General features: G+C 37.5%; 1 protein-coding gene across 6 annotated transcripts in view; it reads left to right on the top strand.

The window, feature by feature from the left end:
- LOC145988882 (uncharacterized) overlaps positions 1-20,814 on the top strand; it is a 273,840-nt gene that overhangs the window by 183,749 nt on the left and 69,277 nt on the right. For 5 of the 6 annotated variants that reach the window (XR_014441799.1, XM_083124155.1, XM_083124156.1 and 2 more), the window contains exons 13-16: positions 179-304; positions 4,226-4,333; positions 4,822-4,962; positions 9,450-9,607. Coding sequence is in view for 5 of the 6 variants with exons in the window: in XM_083124155.1 (XP_082980281.1) it covers positions 179-304; positions 4,226-4,333; positions 4,822-4,962; positions 9,450-9,607 (533 nt within the window). In the remaining variant the exon portion in view is untranslated. The remainder of the gene's footprint in view (positions 1-178; positions 305-4,225; positions 4,334-4,821; positions 4,963-9,449; positions 9,608-20,814) is intronic. The other variant, XM_083124157.1, reaches the window with a different exon arrangement.

Raw genomic sequence — 20,814 nt, 5'->3', positions numbered from 1 at the left:
ATTCAGTCTTCATATATTTAAGTTTCAATGCACTTTTTCTTCAGTCCCTTCGTCTGTTTCCTTGTCAGTTGGAACTGTTAACTCGTGGTCATGGACACTTCCACCTTGCCTGGTGACTGCTTCATAATGTGTTAACCGTCTTTGTGAGTCTTGACTAACCTCTGACCTCGTCTCGCAGATGAATCAGCTAACAGGGAATCCTTCAAGTCGAGGTCTTATCCCAAAGCAGGGCTCATCTTTCGCACCTCGAGCTTTAAGCTCGGCAAAGCTAACGGAGAATGCGGCAACTGCGAGGACGATGCAGGTAACAGTGACAGTGGTTTTGCATGCTTCCGGTCGGAGGGGAAAGTCATTCTTTTATTTTCGTTTCCATCTTTTGGACTGGTACAAATTGAGTATCAAGTTTCCAAGTGGGAATTTAAGTGTTCTTATATCTATGCAAATTATCACAGAACCAGATTTCTATATAAATTCCGTATTGGCTGCTAAATTAGGTGTCGCACCTCAAAGAGCCGCTTTCCAACTGGTTTCCCAACTAGATATGCCCTTTATTTGCTGCTAGTTTCTGGAAAATACTGTGGTAGAACACCAGTAGTTTGGATCTCTCTTACTAGTCATTCAACTCGGTACAGTCGACGGTAGAAGTTGTTGTTATTGAAAATTTGCTATTAAAATCCTCTTATCGCCGTATAGTTAGGCAACACACATAACGTCTTGCAGGGAAGCGAGTATTTTAGGATCTCTGTCTCTCATTTATATTGCCGGTGACTGTACAAAATCGAACCCAGAAACCAAACCCAGAACCTTTGTTGACCAACCTGGCACTCCGTCACCGAGCTTAGTGGGACGTTGAATAATAATATAAAACAAAAACTAGTACTCGTGAAACTAAAGAATATATTTTGGTAACTAGTTCAGCAGCCAGTAGGAAAATCTAGTTCGACTGGCAACGGGAATGAGACATGGCTCTGAGCAGATCATTAATTACCAGTGTTGCTAACTCTACACCAGCCAATTTCCCAACAAGAATGACTTTCCCCTTTAGTGTCATATAACTGCATGTTTTAATATTACTTCACCTTCTTTGATATTTTCAGTAACATACAATGAATATAAACAACGAACAGTTGCAACAGGATTCTGGTTCACTCCATTGGACTGAAGGAATGTAAACATGCCTATTGAATCTATTCTCCATCGACTCTAACATCGAAGATAATGTAAACAAATTCACATGACTTCTGAGAAAAAGTTCCTTTCCTATGTTTTAGTTCTAGCGCTATTGTATATTGGTCGTAGTTGTACAGTTCTTAATACTACATGATACCACAACTTCAGTATAGCAGCATACGTTGAGTGGTATCACCTGCACTATATTTTTACGCGCAATATTCTTGCGCAGGTGTCAATCGAACAACGAATAGGATTTCTCAAAAGCCACGTGTTTTTGTTTACACTAACTTACGGCGGAGAGGGAATTGAAATTTTAATAACTGAAATTTCCTGTCTATCCTAATGTCTTCTTTCCAGATGTATGAAAATTTCTCTCACCAAAGGAACAGGTCCTCCATGATTATTGCTATTTCTTCTATGTTTACGCTAAAAATATAAATAACGTCGTGTATTATTTGGTTACATTTATCTGTGAATAAAGTGTGGAATTGCAATTTTAAATTGGCGTCGGTAAAGTTGTTTTCATTATTTTCCTGTAGTTTACGGTTATTAAAAGCATAAGAAAACAGTTTTTCGTTGTGACGTTTCAGAACACACGCTCCCTTCATCAGACATTTATTTTCATTTTGACTAAAGATACAGTTATTTAAAGTTGTTTTCTAAAAGGCAAAACCAAATTTGCTTGCCCAATGTACTTTATTCTAACTCTTGCTTATTTATCATTGGTTATATATTTTAGTTTCTTACATTTAAGATCACGCCAGTAGCCAGAATTTTTTTTAGAGGGGGGCTAAATTCGAAAATGTGCAAAAAGACATCCGAAATGCTGTTGGAGTGTTAGATGTGACCACCAATGTTCTGGCAGTATTGCAGTTAGACTTACAATTATAGAGTTGCAATATTATGATCCAAAGTAACGAAATTCAACTCATCGATAGACAAACAATCAGCCACAGAGATGCTTACATTGGCTGCCACACGACTACAACTCTCAGAAATATTCGAATAGTACTGTATATTGCACAACTTAACAATGTTTTCAAATTTCCCTTAATTTTTCTTAAACCAAGACGATGGAGCAGACATGATTATGTTAAATGATACAGGTTAGCAATGATTCTTGTAATGAAGAACTTGCCTGAACGTGTGTTAACAAATTAAAAAGCAGGACATTTTTGCTTGACGCAATTCGAGAAAAAGCCGGGACAGGGAGTGAAAAGAATGGACCGTCCCGACTGAATTGGGACTTCTGGTAGCTTTGCATCAATGGTTATAAAACTAAAATTATCAAATATTTCAGACTGCAGACTTGTGGAACCTGTCTCTCTTCACAAACTAGCCATTTATGGGAAAACAATATCGAAATTCTTGAAAATCTGAAAAAGCGTCAATCTTATTTTCGTAGGTTGTTCGAGAACGTTCCTGTTCATGATACATAATTGCAGAAAGAAGATCTGTCCTTTTTGGACTTGTTGCCTAAAATGAGTGGCAGAGAGATAGAAAGGAGGGGGTACATAGAGAAGCAAGAGGGAGCGTAGAGAAATTCGGAAAATTGATATCGACGGACCTGGTAGAAGATTTAGGAAAATATAGAGAATAACAGAGGGAGATAGGATGAGTGGGAAAGATAGTGGGAAACATTAAAGTTGTGAGTAGGTATTTTAAGTCCACTTTATGCACAGTAAGGCTTATAGGGACTGGACCTACAGTTTAAAGTGGGATCCGAACCACCTGGCATTGAACCCGGGACCCCTTGATTGCAAAACGACGACGCTACCACTGCGCCCGGGGGAACAGTATACATACACATATATAAAAGAAACATAAGGTCCACGTAAAGTGAAGTTGCTCGTTTACTATCCGTTCCGAGCTCGTAAAAAAATAGAATTGAGAGATTCCATATGCTGACGACTTAAGAATCTCGAAAAGCTTGCCAAAGCCACTTCATTTCACGTTGCCAATATGCGACACCCTCGGGAAAAACAGGAAGGTCAGAGCGAACGCATGGAGTTCACCAGAACTCCAGGAGAGTTCATGAATCTATGCCAACCGTCGTTGCTTTGTCTTTCAGCAGGAGCCATATGGCCCAGACACTCAGGAATCGATTGCGAAATCCGTTTTGCGTGGAAGATGAGGGGGAAACGGTGACGAGCGCTGGCTCTAGGCCGAAGGTTGATTTTTTTTCCTCCTCTGTCGCGTCCGTGGATTTCACAAAATCAAGGCTGGAGGTCCAGATTTTAAAGTGGCGTAACCTTGGCCCTTACGACCAAGGGACAGTCGAACACCAAAATATTCATTTTATCTTTTGCTTTCCTTACAGTTTCTGTTCTTACTATATTTCTGTCCCTTGTCTTTCGTTCTCTTTTTTCTATGTGTCTCTTTCTTGTTTCCATTCTTTTTATATTTATCTTTCTCTCTTTTTTCTTTCCTTTTATTATTCTCTTTATTCTCGTCCTGTTCTTTTTTTATCTCCCTATATTTCTCACCCGTTTTTCTCTATTTTCTACTTCTCTCTCTCTCTCCAATTTTCTTTCTGTCCACTTTTACTTCGCACTTCTTTATTATCGTTCTTCCTTCCCATTTTATTCCTCCCACCTCCTTTCTTCCTTTCTCCTTTTTCGTATATCCTTTCAATTATATTTTTTTCTCTATCTCTAAAGTTTTCTTATTTATTCCTCCCTCCATTTCCTTCTTATTTCTCTTCTATTTGTTTCCACATTATCTTATATCCATCATTTCTTTCTTTGTTTCTACGTTTCCCTCCATGTTTCATTTCCCATTCTTCTATACGCTCTTTCTCTCTGAGACATGAGAATCAGAGAGAGAGAGAGAGAGAGAGCAATAGGGAAAGCAGTAAAGAACAACCAGAAAGAGAGAACAAGAGAAGAGAGAATTTAATACCATGACTACCGAAGCAGAATCCACTTTAATATTCCGCCCCCTCTTGACCCACACCTGTACGTCATTGCCTAGCATCGAAACTGTATGAATGTTTTCTGTATCGTACTTTCTTGTCCATTTCCAAAGTAAATTGTTGATTCTTTACCTTCAGGGTCTGGCAGCAAGGTAGAAAAAACATCCGTCAGTCGAACAACTGTGTCGAAGGTGGACAGCCGAACAGATCGTAATGACGTCAGGAGACTATCGACTGAAAGCAAAGGCAAGTTTGATTTCCTTGCGCACAGCAAGGACAGACTTTCTTAGCCCTTAGAGAATATAATGGCGAAAAACTTTTCTTACTAACGATTTGCTATTTGAGGTCTACAAGCCCTGGGATTTTTAAAATCCTGAGTGTAAGAAACCATGCGACACAGAAACATGCTTGACAATGGTATTTTTTTTTATTGTAGATAGCACACTAAAATCAGTAGTATGATATGCAAAGAGTAAAATTCTAATGTTTCAAGTAATTATTATACTGGCCTAACGTTCAGGGGCTTGTGGGAAGGTTGTTGTTAGTGGAGAGCTTAAAAGCAACACTTTGTGGGTCTGAACTACGAAAATACAAAAGAGATAATATATTCTGATGTTCTAAGAACACAAATCTATTGAAACAATCAGAAATCAGTTTCATGTTCATTCTGAGAGGGTTTGTTTTTTTCATCAAAACAACCATAAATGAAATGAAATGCTATATTTCATTTCCAGATGCGACCAGGTCGTCAGAACTGACTGTCTCCACTACCTCGACCACTGTGAACGGAACACACAGAAAGTCCTTCCTTGGGAACGACACCAAGGTCACTGGGGTGCAGGACATCATCTCTCGCATGAGGGAAGCTGACAATGGTATGTTGCATAGCTTAACTTTCCTTAGTAGAACATATTATGTGCTCAAAAATAATCTGTAACCTTATTTCTCCTTTAATCTTCAGCTTTTGTCCCTCTAGGATCTTCATTATATCACTCTCTTCTTCTCTCTTGTCTTATCTACTTCTCCATTCCTGTTTCTACTCTCGTATTTCTCTTATTTCTAGCTCTGCTTTAGCCCATCTCTCTTCCTCTACTTTCCTATACACTCTTATCTCCCTCTACCTCTCTCCTCATGACTTTCTATTTTCTTCTCATCTCTTTCTATTTCCATCCTGTCTATTTTCTTCTTTATCTTCCTCTCTTTTCTTTTTTCACTATCTCTCTTCATTTCCCAAGTCCCTCATTCCCTATACCTCTCCCTTCTATCTTCTCTCTTCCTCCATATGGTATATTTTCTACATATTTTTTCCCCATGCATTTTACTCCTTTGCTCTCACTGTCTTTCATCTCTCTTCCCTCTGAGTTTTACCTTCTCTCTTCCATTTCTATCTTAGATCTTGCATGTCTTTCATGCTCCATTTCCTACAACTGTACAATTCTGTTAAAGCTTTGTGAATCTGCACCCTTCACTCATCCAGCACTTTGATTTGTCCTTTGACCTTTCCCCTTATTTCCAGAGTTCATAAGACAAACATTACTTCTTGAAAATTATCCATTGTTCTTAGTATTTCCCCATTTATTAGTATTTCTTAGTGTTTACCCATTTACCTCTCAGTATTCTCTTCGCTACCTTCATCGCAAAACATATCCACACATTATTCTCTCAAGTGTTTTGATCTGCGAACACATTTTCTTAAGCTACTAAGTTGTACTTCGCTAATTTCGAGCAATTTAATGCTGCCTTGCTATTACTCTTAGTGTATTTATTTCTTCTGGGCCATGGTGCCCAATTCTTCCTCTTGATTTGTGTATTGTATGTGTATCACAAATCCCCATAGAGGACTAAAATTACATCTAAAATCCTTCACTCATGTGTCTGAAGTTAGGTAAGTGCTTATATTCACCTTTAATATCACCTTCATTACTGTTTGTCAAATTTTCATCCTTCTCAATTTTGAAGACTTTTTCCTGCTTTGAAGAAGTTTTTGATTTGCAGCATTCCCTTTTGTTGCAGTTGCTTGTCATATGGCATCCTTTCCTCTTCTCTGCATCTTTCTCTCATGACACTCTATTTTGCCTCCTCTTATCTCTTCTTTATTTCCCTCGTGTTTATTTTCTTCTTTATCATGCTCTCTCTTCTTTTTTCAGTATTATTCACCTTAAATAGCTTTTGAATTATCTGCTCGGTTTTTCCATATTATTTTTCACATTCCCTCCCTTGTCTCTTATCTTTTGCAATTGATGCCAGACTTCATTATTTTCTTAGCTCTTGAGTTACATGCATGTGTAGCACACCAATACATGGAACAAATAAAAAAAATAACCACTACAGATACAGTGCCTGTGAAGTGTACATTTTTAAAGTTTTCATTTTGACTATTTCTCTAAACCAGGGGTTTCCAACTGGCGGCCTACGATGCCTTCTTTTCCGGGCCGTGAAGCCAGTTTGCAAAATACATTAATTTTATTAAAATACGTTCTATATTTACTGAAGGAACGGAAGCTCTGTGAAGAAAGACCATATCACAGGTAGAATTTATTTTGCAGTCAATAATGATCATCATCAGAATCTAAAAGTGACATAACTTGCTCTCCACACCATGCATTCCCCTTCGCTATGTGGAATGAACATTTGAAAGTGTTTTTTCTTCAATGAAGTTCATCAAGAACCACTACAGAAGCCAACTGGCAGATTCTTCACTGCTTCACCTTCTGAGACTTTCAAATACAGATATTGAAGTGGACATTCCAAGTTTAATAAGAGAAGCATATCGGCCTCAATTTTCACATTGAACACTTACTATGAAGGATTCTCATTTGTATGGTCTGTTTTTCATTTCTTTCAATTCATCCATAAGTATTGTTTCTTTTTGTGAAATAAATTGTAATTATACAATTTTGATTTGTGATTCCATTGTTTTTATTGCCTCATTTTAGAAATTTAGGTCATGCGAAAGTACTACATATTTTCAGTTAAGTACTTACAATTTTTGTAATTTTTAATTCCCCCCCCCCCAAAAAAAAATGCGGCCCGCCAATCAACTGATAGATATAATTTTGGCCCTCACACCTTCTGAAGTTGGAAACCACTGCTCTAAACCATAGTTGTGACCAATCAGATTACCTTGTAGATCACCTGGGACAAATGCAAAGATTGCATTCGTGGTTTCTGTCTAATAGCTTTCTGATGCCCTTGGACTGTATTCTGTTTCAAATATGAAGTCTATGTCTAATACAATCCATGTGGATACTCTGGGTTATTGTGTGTTATTATGACACACATTTACACAGTTTTCTTCGAAAAGTCAAAGTCATCAGAGGAAGTAGGATACAAGGATTCACAGTTAAGTGTTACTCCTTCTCTTCTTTTATTACATGTTTGTTCTGTATCAAGTATTCGTACATTTCTCCTTTGTAATATTTCCAATAACAGTTGCCTTACTTTTGTTAATATAAACATCAAAAGATTTTTCCAATGACTAATTCTGTATTCCTTCTTACACTTTTTACAAATTTGAACTCACGTTTGATTTTCTTTGATAGAATGTTTTCCCTTACTTTTCTCTCATCTCCAAAATGTGCTCCTTACTCTGCCTCTGGAAACAATGGAACACACAGGCGGAAAGAGAAAGCGAGTTGAGGGAGGGAGCAAAGCAATGTGCACTGCTGCAAATGGCTGCTAGCTGCACCCACTTCCCCTCTCATGAGTTAATTGGTCGAATCCTCTCGAGTCACTACTTGTGCAGGGACTTGTTTTTGTTCCCCAGTCACTGCAGAGATTTTCCGGACAGAGTGTAATGTATGAATGAAACAAGATTGTTTCTGTATTATTTAACTTTTTATGTTTAAATGCAGAAGGAGCTTTTATTTATTTATTTCATAACTTAAGCTCCTGCCATGGTTGTTTGAAATGGTAATTCTTTTTATAAAATTTCTTTCTGTGATAGGTGTAAGATCTAGCAGAAACTTAATAATTAGTTCAGTAAATTTGATATGTACTTCAGTGACCAATAAGGGATTTAAATATTAATGAAATTACCAATAAGATATTTAATTAGAATGTTTAATTATGTAGGCAACAAGCTTAAGAATATAGGTTCCTGCAGATGTGAGGGAATGTCTTCACACACACACACACACACACACACACCTGCTTTAAACACTGCACCTCCTTCCACATCTGTAAATTTACTGTAAATGGTAATAACAATAATGTTAAGAAAGAAAGTTATGTACCGCTTATTTGATACTGTATATGTTTATTTTGGGTAGGTATGGACATAAACTTTAATGCCAGATGCTATTATCTATTGTGCAATACAACTAAGGTTCTTTAATTATTACCACTCAAACGAATTTCTTTAGACTCATCACAAATTAATTTTCTGCTCTGTTTTAATTATCTTCCATTCTTTTAATATATTATTCTCCAATACACATTATACATTTGTTGTCACTTTCAAAACATTTAGCAAAATCTAATATGTTAGAAAAATCTTGAGAATGCACTCTACTTTATGAATGCAGTCAAAAAAGAAAGCTTTAATGTATTCATCATAGCATTACAAAAACGAAAGTGTAAACTTACTGCATACCATGAACAATTCATTCGAGATTTTTATGATGTTGAGTACAGATACAGATCATATAATAACATATTATGATACTGTGTGTATTTGCTGAAATACTCATTATATGAGTACATTGCAAACTATACTGTTCTACAATGAAAATTAAAGAAAACAAATACAAAAGTAGGCATTCTTTTTAGATTTTTAGGTGCTAAATGAAAAAATGTTGATTGGCCCCTGTTTTCATGTAATGCTAGGAAGACCCAAACCAACCAAAATTTTGCATCGTATGTATAGAGACCTTAATTTTCTCAATCACAATAATACCAACAAACATTAATTATTGTTCGAAATTAGCGGATGACCTGCTTGAAACATTTTTCATACATATATATTAAGTTACAAAGTAAATTTAGTATTGTGTGTGATTTTTAGTGTTTCAAAGTAAATTTAGTATTGTGTGTGATTTTTAGTGTTTCACTCAAATTTCACCATTTTAGGCATCTTTGTAATTTTTGTTTGTTCCGTGAGTTTATTGTATTCAACAACACTCACACTCTGACAATAGTTGTAATGCAGTAATCACAATTTATGTACATAATGTCAGATATGCATTGTGTCCCTGAGCTCTGCATTTCATCCACACTCCTAGATTCCACTTCCAAGTTATATATTTGCTTTAAAAGCACTAGAACCCTCTAGTGTACTAGAAAAAGTACTAGAAATAAATGTACATTCACTAGAGAGAATTTCGGTTCACACTTTCATTGCATCTCTTTGATCTTGTTGCAGACACTAGGGAAGGTGACAACATGGAGGATGCAGAGGCCAGAGCCCTGCTGAACAAGTTCCTAGGAGCCCAATGCATTCTTCAAGGCATGGACCCAATCATGAAGGCCCAGAGCCCAGCACTGGTGAGGCAAGTGGAGCAAGAGAGAATTTCGTTGCAGGTAGGTCATGGAATTTTTCTTATGGTTTCTGTATACATGCAGAGAATGGTCAATGCAGTTGTATTGTATTCACATGTAGGTATATATTGAAGGATACAATGGGAATATATTTTTTTGTACCGTTACCTTTAATATATAGTACACCCATGTGACAGGTAACAAGCAATACAGGGGTTCCGCATTGAAGTTATAAACGACAATGACCCTTCAGTCTATAAACAAGAATTCACCAACAGACCGAGGCAACAGGATGCATGGTATTAAGTAAACTGCCCAGTCTGAGCAACACACAAGCAACACGTGCTACTTGCCATGTGTTCGGAAGATTGCATTTATTACTGAGAATTCGTTTTCAAATTACACGTATCACTTGTTACTTTTTGCTGTGAAAGCTCCCTAACATACATGTTAACCTCTATTAGCATAGTCTGAAAATTTCACTCTTATTTATTTGTCAGGGCTATTGATCCCATATTGCTTGCATTATACCTGTAGAACTTCTTCATTTTTTTTTTAAATTTACGCTTGTTACAATCACCTTTCTTGATGTAACATTTTGGGAGAACAGATGCTTCTTTCAGACGTGGAACCAAGGGATGTGTATGTTGTAGTTTGTTCACATTGTAAGGAATATGCAGGCCACACAAGAAGAAGAATGGGAAAGAAACGGCAGGAACATGACTTAGATATTACAAATTCAGATTACCAGGCTTCTCGGTTCAGATAATTTAAGAATGCATGTGGATTTAAATATATGGGAGACATTGTTCATTGCAAAGAACATTGGAAGAAATATAATGAATATGGCAAAATAATACTTATAGATTCACTATGGAGTTCTCTCCCCCCCCCCCTCCTTTTTCTTTACATGTGGGGAAAGGCATTAGCTCTAAAATGTACTACAGGGTGGCTCAAAAAGTCACTTAACACCTTCGGTACAAGGCCACTGCAGCGCGCAAAATGGAAATGGTGATGACCAATCGTTATCAGGCCAAGGGGGAACAACATTGACGCCACCCGCACGGTTGGCGGCCATCTTGATGTCCGCCATCTTGAATCCAACTTCAGAATTTTAAATGGGAAGGGGGTAATATGATATATCAAATCAGGCTAGAATTTCACGAGAAATGCAATGGTGAAGGTTTTTTCGACGTATCTTTAACCAGTAAAAAGGTATGACTGATTTTTTGTACCAATTTGCTCCTTTTTGAGGTGTTAGAAAAGTGCCTTAAAATTTGTTTAGCGCATCGGTAATGCATCGAGATCAAAGTGATGTCTAGGGAGAGAAGTTCCCATGCCATTGCACATGATTTTAATCGGATACATCCACGAAGAGCTGCTTATTATGAATGTTTGTCACGAACAATTTACAGTGTTACACTTCCATTGAATTAAAATTCCTTCACAGTGACAAGGCTAATGTTTATGTTCATAAGGAAGTTCATAAACAGAATATTCGATGCTTTTTATCTGATAACCCATTTTTTCGACAGATCAAAGCTGAATAGTTAGTGCTGGTAAGTTAATGGTGTGGCGTGCTGTGTGGAACACGATTGGTTAGTCAATTTTCCTTCAACGAAACCTTAAATGCTTAGGGCTACTTGGATTTGTTAAATAAACAGGTTTTTTCATCCTTGCTTATGAAAGAAGGTACTTTTTACAGAGTTTTTTCAATAGGGAGAAACACCAGAACACTATGGGAACGTTGTGAAGCAGTTTCTGTCCAAAGTTAGTTATCAGATGACAAGGGTCACATATTCTGTTTATGAACTTCCTTATGAACATAAACATTAGCCTTGTCACTGTGAAGGACTTTTAATTCAATGGAAGCGTAACACTGTAAATTGTTCGCGACAACCATTCATAATAAGCAGCTCTTCGTGGATGTATCCGATTAAAATCGTGTGCAAGGGCATGCGAACATCTCCCTAGACATCACTTTGATCTCGATGCATTACCGATGCGCTAAACAAATTTTAAGGCACTTTTGTAACACCTCGAAAAGGAGCAAATTGGTACAAGAATTCAGTCATAACTTTTTACTGGTTAAAGATACGTCGAAAAAACCTTCACCATTTCATTTCTCGTGAAATTCTAGCCTGATTTGATATATCATATCACTCCCTTCCCATTTAAAATTCTGAAGTTGAATTCAAGATGGCGGACATCAAGATGGCCGCCGACCGCGCGGGTGGCGTCAATGTGGTTCCCCCTTGGTCTGATAAGGATTGGTCATCACCATTTCCATGTTGCGCGCTGCAGTGGCCTTGTACCGAGGGTGTTAAGTGACTTTTTGAGCCACCCTGTACAACTGAACATTTAAGAAGTTTTGTACAGAAGGGGGAGACTTTGACTTGCCTGATAATATTTAATATTTATAATTAAGTTTAACAAGAATCTCAGTTGATATCTTTGGACAGTCATAAGAAATAAAAATTGTTCATCATTTCACTGTTAATGCAGTTGTTAGACTCCAACAATTCCTTGGTAGATTATGTGTCAAAACATTCTCTTTTCGGTTTTTGTTAAGTTTTCCACATTGTTAGAATTATGTCATTGATTGAACTGCAAATAAATGTCTGATGTCGAAAATGTTACATCAAAAAATGTATTTATATCAAAAAATGTATTTATTTGTTCCCTTGAGTTTTATTTTAATCCCATATTGCAGCGTATATTCGTTTATTATTGCCTTTTGTATCTCATGCCCTAATTCATGAGCATTGGTATGCAATACGCCTACTTGCCATGTAAATTTTGAAATGTATATGGCATTCAATGAGAACCCCCATGTAACCAAAGGATTAACTCTCTCACCTTTGGAGTGAGTGGTCCCAGGTTGAATTCCTGTTGGGAGCCCCCAAAATTTTGCTCTTGATCCAGCGTCATGGGTAGCTACTTAAAAAGAAGTAGTGGGCTCCGGTGACAAAGCCAGAATACAGTAGGACTTGATGCTCTCACCATACCTCACCCAATGATAAAACCGTTCTGGTAGGCCTTGTCCCTTAGAGCGCTGTTGCCCCATGGGGTTAAGTTCATATGGCGTTCAATAAGATACCATGATTTTTTTTTCCCAGTTTTGGTATGAAAGTAGTTTGTAGTAGCAGATTTAGAACTTTCTTGGCGTTCGTAACTGCAATCCCAGTGGTGTCATGTTTATGCAAAAGGTATACTTGGCTTGTTCCCAGCCTCAAAAGCATATCAATGTAATCGCTATTACATAATGCAGACCGTGGGAATCAAAGAGGAATATCTTGGTTGCCAACGATGGTGCCAGAAAAAAAAATGGAAGTCGGACAGAGTGAAGCGGAAATATGCTCCTCAATACTATGCAAATAATGCACATTTGTGTTTTAAAAAATTGTAAATTTGTTTTCCCCTGTTTTCTGGGGTGGGGGCAGTATGAAGTGGACTAGTTGATCAGGGTGCATGTGCCTCCTCTGCCTCTCACTGGTGCTGTCACTCATATACCCCATCCCCCTCGAATAAGGAAAAATGGCTAATTACGCTTCTCTTTCCTGTCTCTCTTCTTGTATCTTCTTCCAAGCTGCCAGTCTTATTATCTCAGTCTTACTTTCTCTTTCTTGGTGCTTCCACCTCCTCTTCTTGTTCCTTTCTTTCTTCTGGTTTCCATCTGCTTTGTCTTCCTCATTTTCTTGTTTAGTCTCTCTCTTTATCTCTGTCTATCTTTTGTGATTTTATGTGTACCTACCTACCTTCTTTCTTTCTCTCATACATTCTCCCTTTGTCCCATTTCATTTTCTTTGTTTCTTTCTCATTCTCTGTCTTGTTTCTTTATTTTTCTTATCCTCTCTCCCTGTCTCTTTTTGTCTCGCTTCTTTTCTCTCTCAATGTGTGTCTTATTTTCTTTCTGTCGACTCTCTCTCTCTCTCTCTCTCTCTCTCTCTCTCTCTCTCTCTCTCTCTCTCTCCCTCTCTCCCTCTCCCTCTCCCTCTCCCTCTCCCTCTCTCTCTCTCTCCTTGCCCTTCTCACTTTGTCTTGATTTTCATTTCTCTTCTTTTCACTCTCTTACTCTGTCTGGCTGTCTCCCTTCTTTATTTCTATTACTTACATTATTTATTTATCTGTGTCCTGTTCCTTTATTTTCATTCTATCTATCTTTATTTTACCCCCTTCTCTATGTTTCTTTGTGTCTGATACATATCATTATGAACATTTGCAATTCTGACCCCCCCCCCCTCTCCTTTTAGAAGATTTTATACCAACTCCCATGGCAAAATCCCTAATTCTGTGAGTTTAATAGATTAATACCCGTTTGGTTGCAGGTTTGTATGCAATTCATATTCTTGCTCCTTCATAAAGCTAGTGACGAGTGACAACAGCATACTGGATATGTTTCAACAGGTCCACATGGATCTGTAACTCTTGGCAGATCCGTATTTATAAAACAAGCGTTGGTTTCCCGTAAATATTTCTATTCAAACCACTTGGAAGGTTCACAGTTACTGATTTAGGGCGACGTGGCGGAAAATATTAACAGATGACCTTGGTTGGTGTGCAGATCTAGCAGAAATCGTAATTTTTTCCATGTGTGTCTGCCAACTATGTCGCCAATGTTGTTTCAGAGTACAAGTAGGCGGAACGACGGAACTTATCTATAATTATCCTAGCTTGTAATAGACCATACATTTCCTAGCTGACTTCACGCCAGTTGAAAGGCGTATCTTGTAATTTGCAGCAATACAACCAGGTTATTTGTTTTGTCTAGTCTAAAAGATATGCCAACACAATTGATGTAACACAACGCCTAATCGAGTGTTGAAGGTCCCTAAACTTGTTTTTGACATCAAATGGTGTAACAAAACACCAAAGATACTGCTGAACAACACCGCACAGATGGGAGGGAGTTTTCTTTCATACCAAGTTTGAATATTCGTAAGACCACACAGGATGCTTATCCAGAATTTTTCAACTGGAGAGGTGTAAGTTCATATTTAGGGAGTGTAAGTGTACATTTAGACTCAAAATTACCATAAATTGGGCCTTTGTGAAAAAATTGAGGAACGTATAAGGGTTGTGGGGATGAATCACCGAGACCATCTTTGGTGTAACTTTGCACTACACATTGTTTGCGATGGCCCTTCAGCAAAATAAAAGGAGTTTGTGCTGTACAGTGTGATCCATTAGTATTACAGTGCAAATTGTCCATCACCGTGTTCGTGCATTTTATTTGACCCAATAAGAGCTTCAATAATTAAAAGAAAACTCAAAACAAGCTGTTGACAACTTCTGCATCAACGTACACAAAAAAATCCACCGCAAAAACACACAGGATGTAAGAGAAAAAATAATGAAAATAGTCATGGACAATTTGCACGATAATACTCATGGTTCCCACTGTACGAACATGAATTCCTTTTTAACTCTTTTTATTAAAATATATAATATATAATATTTTATTAAATATATATAATAAATTATTAAACATATTATTCACCACTACCATTATCCTTATGGTGATACTTGAAAAGGGGGGGGAGGAATTCCATTCCAGTGACTTCTTTTGACACACAATATGTCACAATACTGGTAGACTTTCACGGCGTGTAGAGCAGTGGTTCCCAACCTTCGTAAGCTCGCAGCCCGGTAAATTAGTTTCTTTAGAAGTCGATGACCAGATCCCAACAATTTTACTCGAAAATTACTTTCTAACGTTTCTAACTTATTTAATCTCAATAAATAATGATTATGGCATAATCATAGAGAGTATTAGTTCGATTAGGCTTGTTATCAAATGTAATACTTGGGTTAAATTTCTTGACAACGACTGGATCTAATCGTGTCTTTTAGTTTCTTCTGGCCAATACCTTTAAATTAATTTGTTAAGTGCTTGTTTACATTGTCATGTTCTCGGGCACCGAAAAATGTCAGTTAATCAGAATATTTCCACTTCAGTACATTTGTTAATGAAAATTGCTGCGCAAACTGAATTGACCATGGTGCCCCTTCGGTCAACCTCTAAATTTGAAGGCGGGAAGCAACGCCCCCCCCCTTCCCCCTTCCCCGATTAGATTGTTTGATCGCTCACCACCACTGTCACGAAAACATTTTCTGCTATCGCAGGCGAAACCCGAACGAAAGACTATCATTCCAGGTGATTGCCAGCTCGGGATGCAAGTCGCAAACTTCTGAGAACTTGTTGTCAACCGCGGCCCGTAGGTTGACAAATACTGGTGTAGAGCACATCAAGGTCAACTTTTATTAACATTTTTTTCGAGTGTGACCAAGTACTGAAACTATACAATAAAATATACTTGTTGAGGTCTCGTTTTGACGCTACAAGCCCTTGAGTAAAAGCATTTCTATCCTGCATGTATGGAACCACGCCGCACACATTCCTTTTGGCTTTGTGCCGAGATAGCGCGTGAACAATTTTGAACAACTCTTATAACTAGACCTCGTATTTTTAGGTTCTAAAAAGTGTGCCTTTAGCTTCCTAAAATAGGCTCTAAAAATCCGGAAATAGGTTCTAAAAATCTTGAATTAGGCTCGAAAAATCCTTGAAAATGTTGCAAGAAGACTTATTTTGGTACAAAATTCCTGAAAAATCCTGGTTAGATACAATCGTTAAAAACAAAATTTCACAAGAACCGTAATAACCAAATATTAATTTTCTAAACAAATTTTCATTTCTTTATATATCATTTTCAAAATTATCTACAAATTATTATAATGCTGCACTTGTGTTGTTAGAAAAAGTTACTTGTTGACATGAAAAATGAATTACGTATGTATAATTTGCTGCACAATATCAGGGTAGCTACTCACTTGGAATTCTTTGTATTCCGGGAATTACACGTGAATTATTGGCATCGGAAATTATGCATGAATTATTGGCTCTGGAAATTATTCATTAATTTTGGCAAGACATGAAATAAGGTACAAGCGGATGTTTTCTCTATTCCATTTTTTTCCCGTAGACGTGAAAAATTGCAACTTTTATTAATCCATATCCCATTAAATTTATACATGTTTATAAATGCCCTGAGGCAAGTTTCTCTCAGTTTAGCTCTTATTTCATTCATTTTTTTGAGGATGGAAAAGTAAGCTACACAGAAAATAAAACAAAATTTTCTCAATCCTTTTACTTTGTTAGTGTCTTTCACGGAACAATCTATCTGACAAACGGAAGATTATTACAAAATAATGTATCTTGAAGTTGATTAGGTAAATTTTTTGTTACATTGGAATCATACAATATTTTTTGTGTATGGAAAGGGGGGGGGTGAGAGTCGGTAATACGCGAGGTTGGAATAGAGAAAACATCTGCTTGTATCCTTGAATTTTTGGAAAGTTCACCTTGAAAACCACGAATTATACTTGAATTTTATCATGGTCCTATTGACCACTGACCACCATGAATCTTTTTTCGTTATCCACACTCAAACTCCACCTTTTGTCTGTGAGGATCATTTCATGTGCTGAAAATTATCATTCAACAGAAACATAGTCAGTAGTGCTAATTTGAATGCTGAAATATTACTTCGCAAGGCGTGAATGCCAAACAGGACCAAACTGACGCGAAAGTGAACAAGACCACACAGATCAGAAGTTTGCACTTGGTACTGTGCAGGCGGTAGAGACGATTGGGCGCTAAAACTGAGAATGGGGATGAGGACAGTTTACTTTATCTTAGTAGGCAAGGCTTAGCATTAAGGGTCTATAGTGCAGGGGTAAAAAATAGGGGGAACTGTCCTCTTTCGCCGCCACTATCTGCAGGTAACAGTGACGTCAGACATTTTTGTTTTGTTTAAAGCTTTGATAAACATCATATACTTGGAGGGAGGGAAATCGACAGAAAACATGTTTCAAGCACGCCAGTCATTGAATTATTTCGCCACCAAACCTTGTAAATACCTCTGTGAGATATAAAAATCCTGTAAAACGTAAAAAGAAATATAAAAACCTAAAAGAAAGGTTTAATTTAGGCACATAAACCTAAAATAGCTTCTAACAACCAAAATAGGTTATTTTAGGCACTATAAAACTTGGTCAATTGTTTCGTTTTTTTATGAAACGCCGATATAACTTGTTATTTCTTATTTACCTGCAAAGGAAAAAATAGGTTAAAAACCTAAAATCCGAGCTCTACTTATAACACAGGTTAGTACTCGTTATACAATAGGGCCTCCCCGATGGCGCAGTGGTAGCGTCGTCGTCTTGTAATCAAGGGGTCCCGGGTTCGATACCCGGTGGAGGCACATAGTGGTTCGGATCCCACTTTAAACTGTAGTTGCAGTCCCGATTAGCCTTACTGTGCATAAAGTGGACTTAAAACAACAATTCAATCGTTATACAATATAAACATATTGTCTTCATGCTAAAGATATGTGCGTAAATAAGCGAGACGTTACGGGACGAAAATCTGCTCAGTTGTTTTACTGTGCAAGTGAAAGAGAGAATGGTGGATTTTAAAATCTGTTATCTTAAAGTTGTCCTGCAGCATTAATTGTCCGCACATTAATTGGATGTAGGTCCTTTCTTGTCTTCGGCCCTTGAAAATTGTTATTTCCACATTCGTTGTTATGCGATTCGTAACTAAGATCTTCACTTCTGGCGAGACACTTTTCTCTGTTTTGAGCCAAGAGAAGTTCTCAGAAACTGTCAACTGTCGGGATTTCTACGAATCACAATTAACAATTATCTTGTCTGGCGTCGACAGAAGTTGTCTGTCAGATGGATGCGATATCACTTACGTACATTAGCCGAAAGATGCATGCTCTCAGAAAGAGATTTTTCGTTGCCAGCAGATCCGAGAACGGGTGCATCTATAACATTACAACTGATAAAACGCTGCTAAGTGTAAAATTCGATCACGTAGAATGGGCAGTTGTGGCGATTGTTTGCCAAAACTGGGGGGGGGGAGGGGGAGTTTAAATGTTGTTAGTAGACAAGGCTTAGCATCAAGAAGCCATAGTGCGGGAGAAAAATGGCGGCTGCCCGCCCCCTTGCCCTCTCTAATCGCTGCCACTGAAGAATGGGTGCGTCCAGAACATCAACTATTGGAACGCTGGTGAGTGCAATATATTGATAGCGTAAATCCAGAGATGTACAATTGTGAGTGCAATATTCGCAAGTTCGATAATTTCATTTTGTAACGAAGAATTGCGCCCCTCTAGACACCTACTCTATGGTGAGAGTTATGCACCTCCCGAAATTATTTATTTTGATTAGGAGTTCCACTTTCATGAACAGGCTTTGGCATTTCAAATTTCAGCTGCAAATGAACCTGGTTTTAAACAATCAGCAATTTGTATGAAAAAGTCATCTTGTTGGTTTAGATAACCTAATGGTTAACCCCCTTGCCTTTAAAACCCTGGTTCAATTCTCCTTGGGTGCATATAGCAGTTCGAACCCCAAAATCTGTAAGTTCAGTCTGTGTATGAATGTGACTGAAAACAATATTTTCCCGCGATTTTCCTGGGTCATTCTAGGTAAATGCTGGTATGATGTTTTAACGAAGTTTATTGTTTGATTCCCGTGCACCAAGATACACATTTGAATATTTGGACAATAGGAATGACAATTCGGTAACTAAAAACACAAGAATATAAACCTTTTGGTGAAAACAGTCGTGCTATTAAAAAGGTTTCAATCATGCTTTTTAATGTTAGGCTATTCGTGTTAAACAAGAAAGCTAAAGAAAATTAGTTTTAAACTAACAAAACGCTTACATGCAAAGAAGACTTATTTCTTGAGTAAAAATGGTTCTTTATAAATCTTCTAGCATGTATTCATTTCAAAATGTACAAAAAAAAAGTTTAGGAAATACACAGAAATGAATATGAGTCCATAGATATAAAACCAACCTCCGTGGCGGTGTGATTAGCACATTGCCCTAGTATGGCAGGGGTCTCGGATTCGAATTCCGCCCTGGTCATGGCTTTTCTTTGTGAGTGTCCTTTCACCACATCATCACTGATCCCCATCTTCGCAATGAACCAAAAGTGGCAAAAAAAAAAACAACAAAGAAGTAAAATAAACCAAATCAGTCAATGAAAAACCATAGGTATAAAATTTGCAGATAATAGTACCAATGCTCTATAGAATGGAAATCTTTGATTTATACAGAATTTTATAGTAAACACAAAATATATAAACAATTATTCCCTGTTAATGCAGAACTAAAATGAATACCAGATGGTTCTTAACAAAAAATTATATTTTTACTATCTGAAAACCTCTCGTGTACATTATTTTGAGTGAACTAATGCAATAAAATACATTGATATGTACTTTAAGATAAGGAAAGTGTTTTCAACACACATAAAAAACACAAACATGTGTTTAAGTTTGTTTTAAGGATGCCAATCTTGATGAACAGATGGCAACACTGGTAACAACGTCTTTCTCGACAACGATTCACGCACGGCGAGAATCGACTTGAGCCGCGTCCAAAAAACACTAACCAAGAAAAAATGTATAATCACCAAGGAATAACAGAAAAACCCAGAATTCGAGTATGATAGTTCAGAAAGCGAGCAAGAATCGAACAAGGGGGAGCTAATTATATCGTGAGGGGGCTTAGGGGGGCGTCCTTGAGGGGGAAGACACTTTCTTCACTCTCCTCATCTACTCCTTTCCCCCCTTTGGGCATCCCCCTCTCCCGTTCCCGTGTTCCGTAGTCTAAATCTGTTCTCTCGAACTGCCTGCCCTGTACCCTACCAAGGAAACAGTCGGCCAAAAGTTTCAGAGGGACTGTTAACGTAAGGAGGATCGCACTTCTACGCCGTCGGATCTGTGCTTAGGTATGTAAAAGCTATTGTTTCTCTAATTACAAGCCCGTATTTTCTAATCTCTTTTGTTCAGTTTGATATTTTAAAACAATCTCGAAACAAGTAGCGTGGAATCATACCTTTACGTCGACGGATTCGTGCGTAGACAAGTAAAGGGTATTTTTTCTAATTGAAAAATTACTATTTTTCATTTTAGTGTGCTCCATTCCTTTACCCAAAACATTAGTGGAACATATGGCTTAGAAGTAGAGTGTCGTGTAAGTACGTAAAAGTATCGTTAGAGACACGCTTTCCTTAATCAGAACAATTGCGAAGCAAATGTCGTAGAATCAAAACTAATGTTTCACGTAATCAGAACAATTGCGAAACAAAGGTCGTAGAATCAAAACTAATGTTTCAAGTAATCAGAACAATTGCGAAACAAAGGTCGTAGAATCAAAACTAATGTTT

The sequence above is a fragment of the Lepisma saccharinum genome, chromosome 6, assembly GCF_977018435.1.
Source record: "Lepisma saccharinum chromosome 6, izLepSacc3.1, whole genome shotgun sequence".
In the NCBI taxonomy this organism is placed as follows: domain Eukaryota; kingdom Metazoa; phylum Arthropoda; class Insecta; order Zygentoma; family Lepismatidae; genus Lepisma; species Lepisma saccharinum.
Note: the sequence above shows the minus strand (reverse complement) of the source record. Positions and strands in the feature narration are given on the sequence as shown.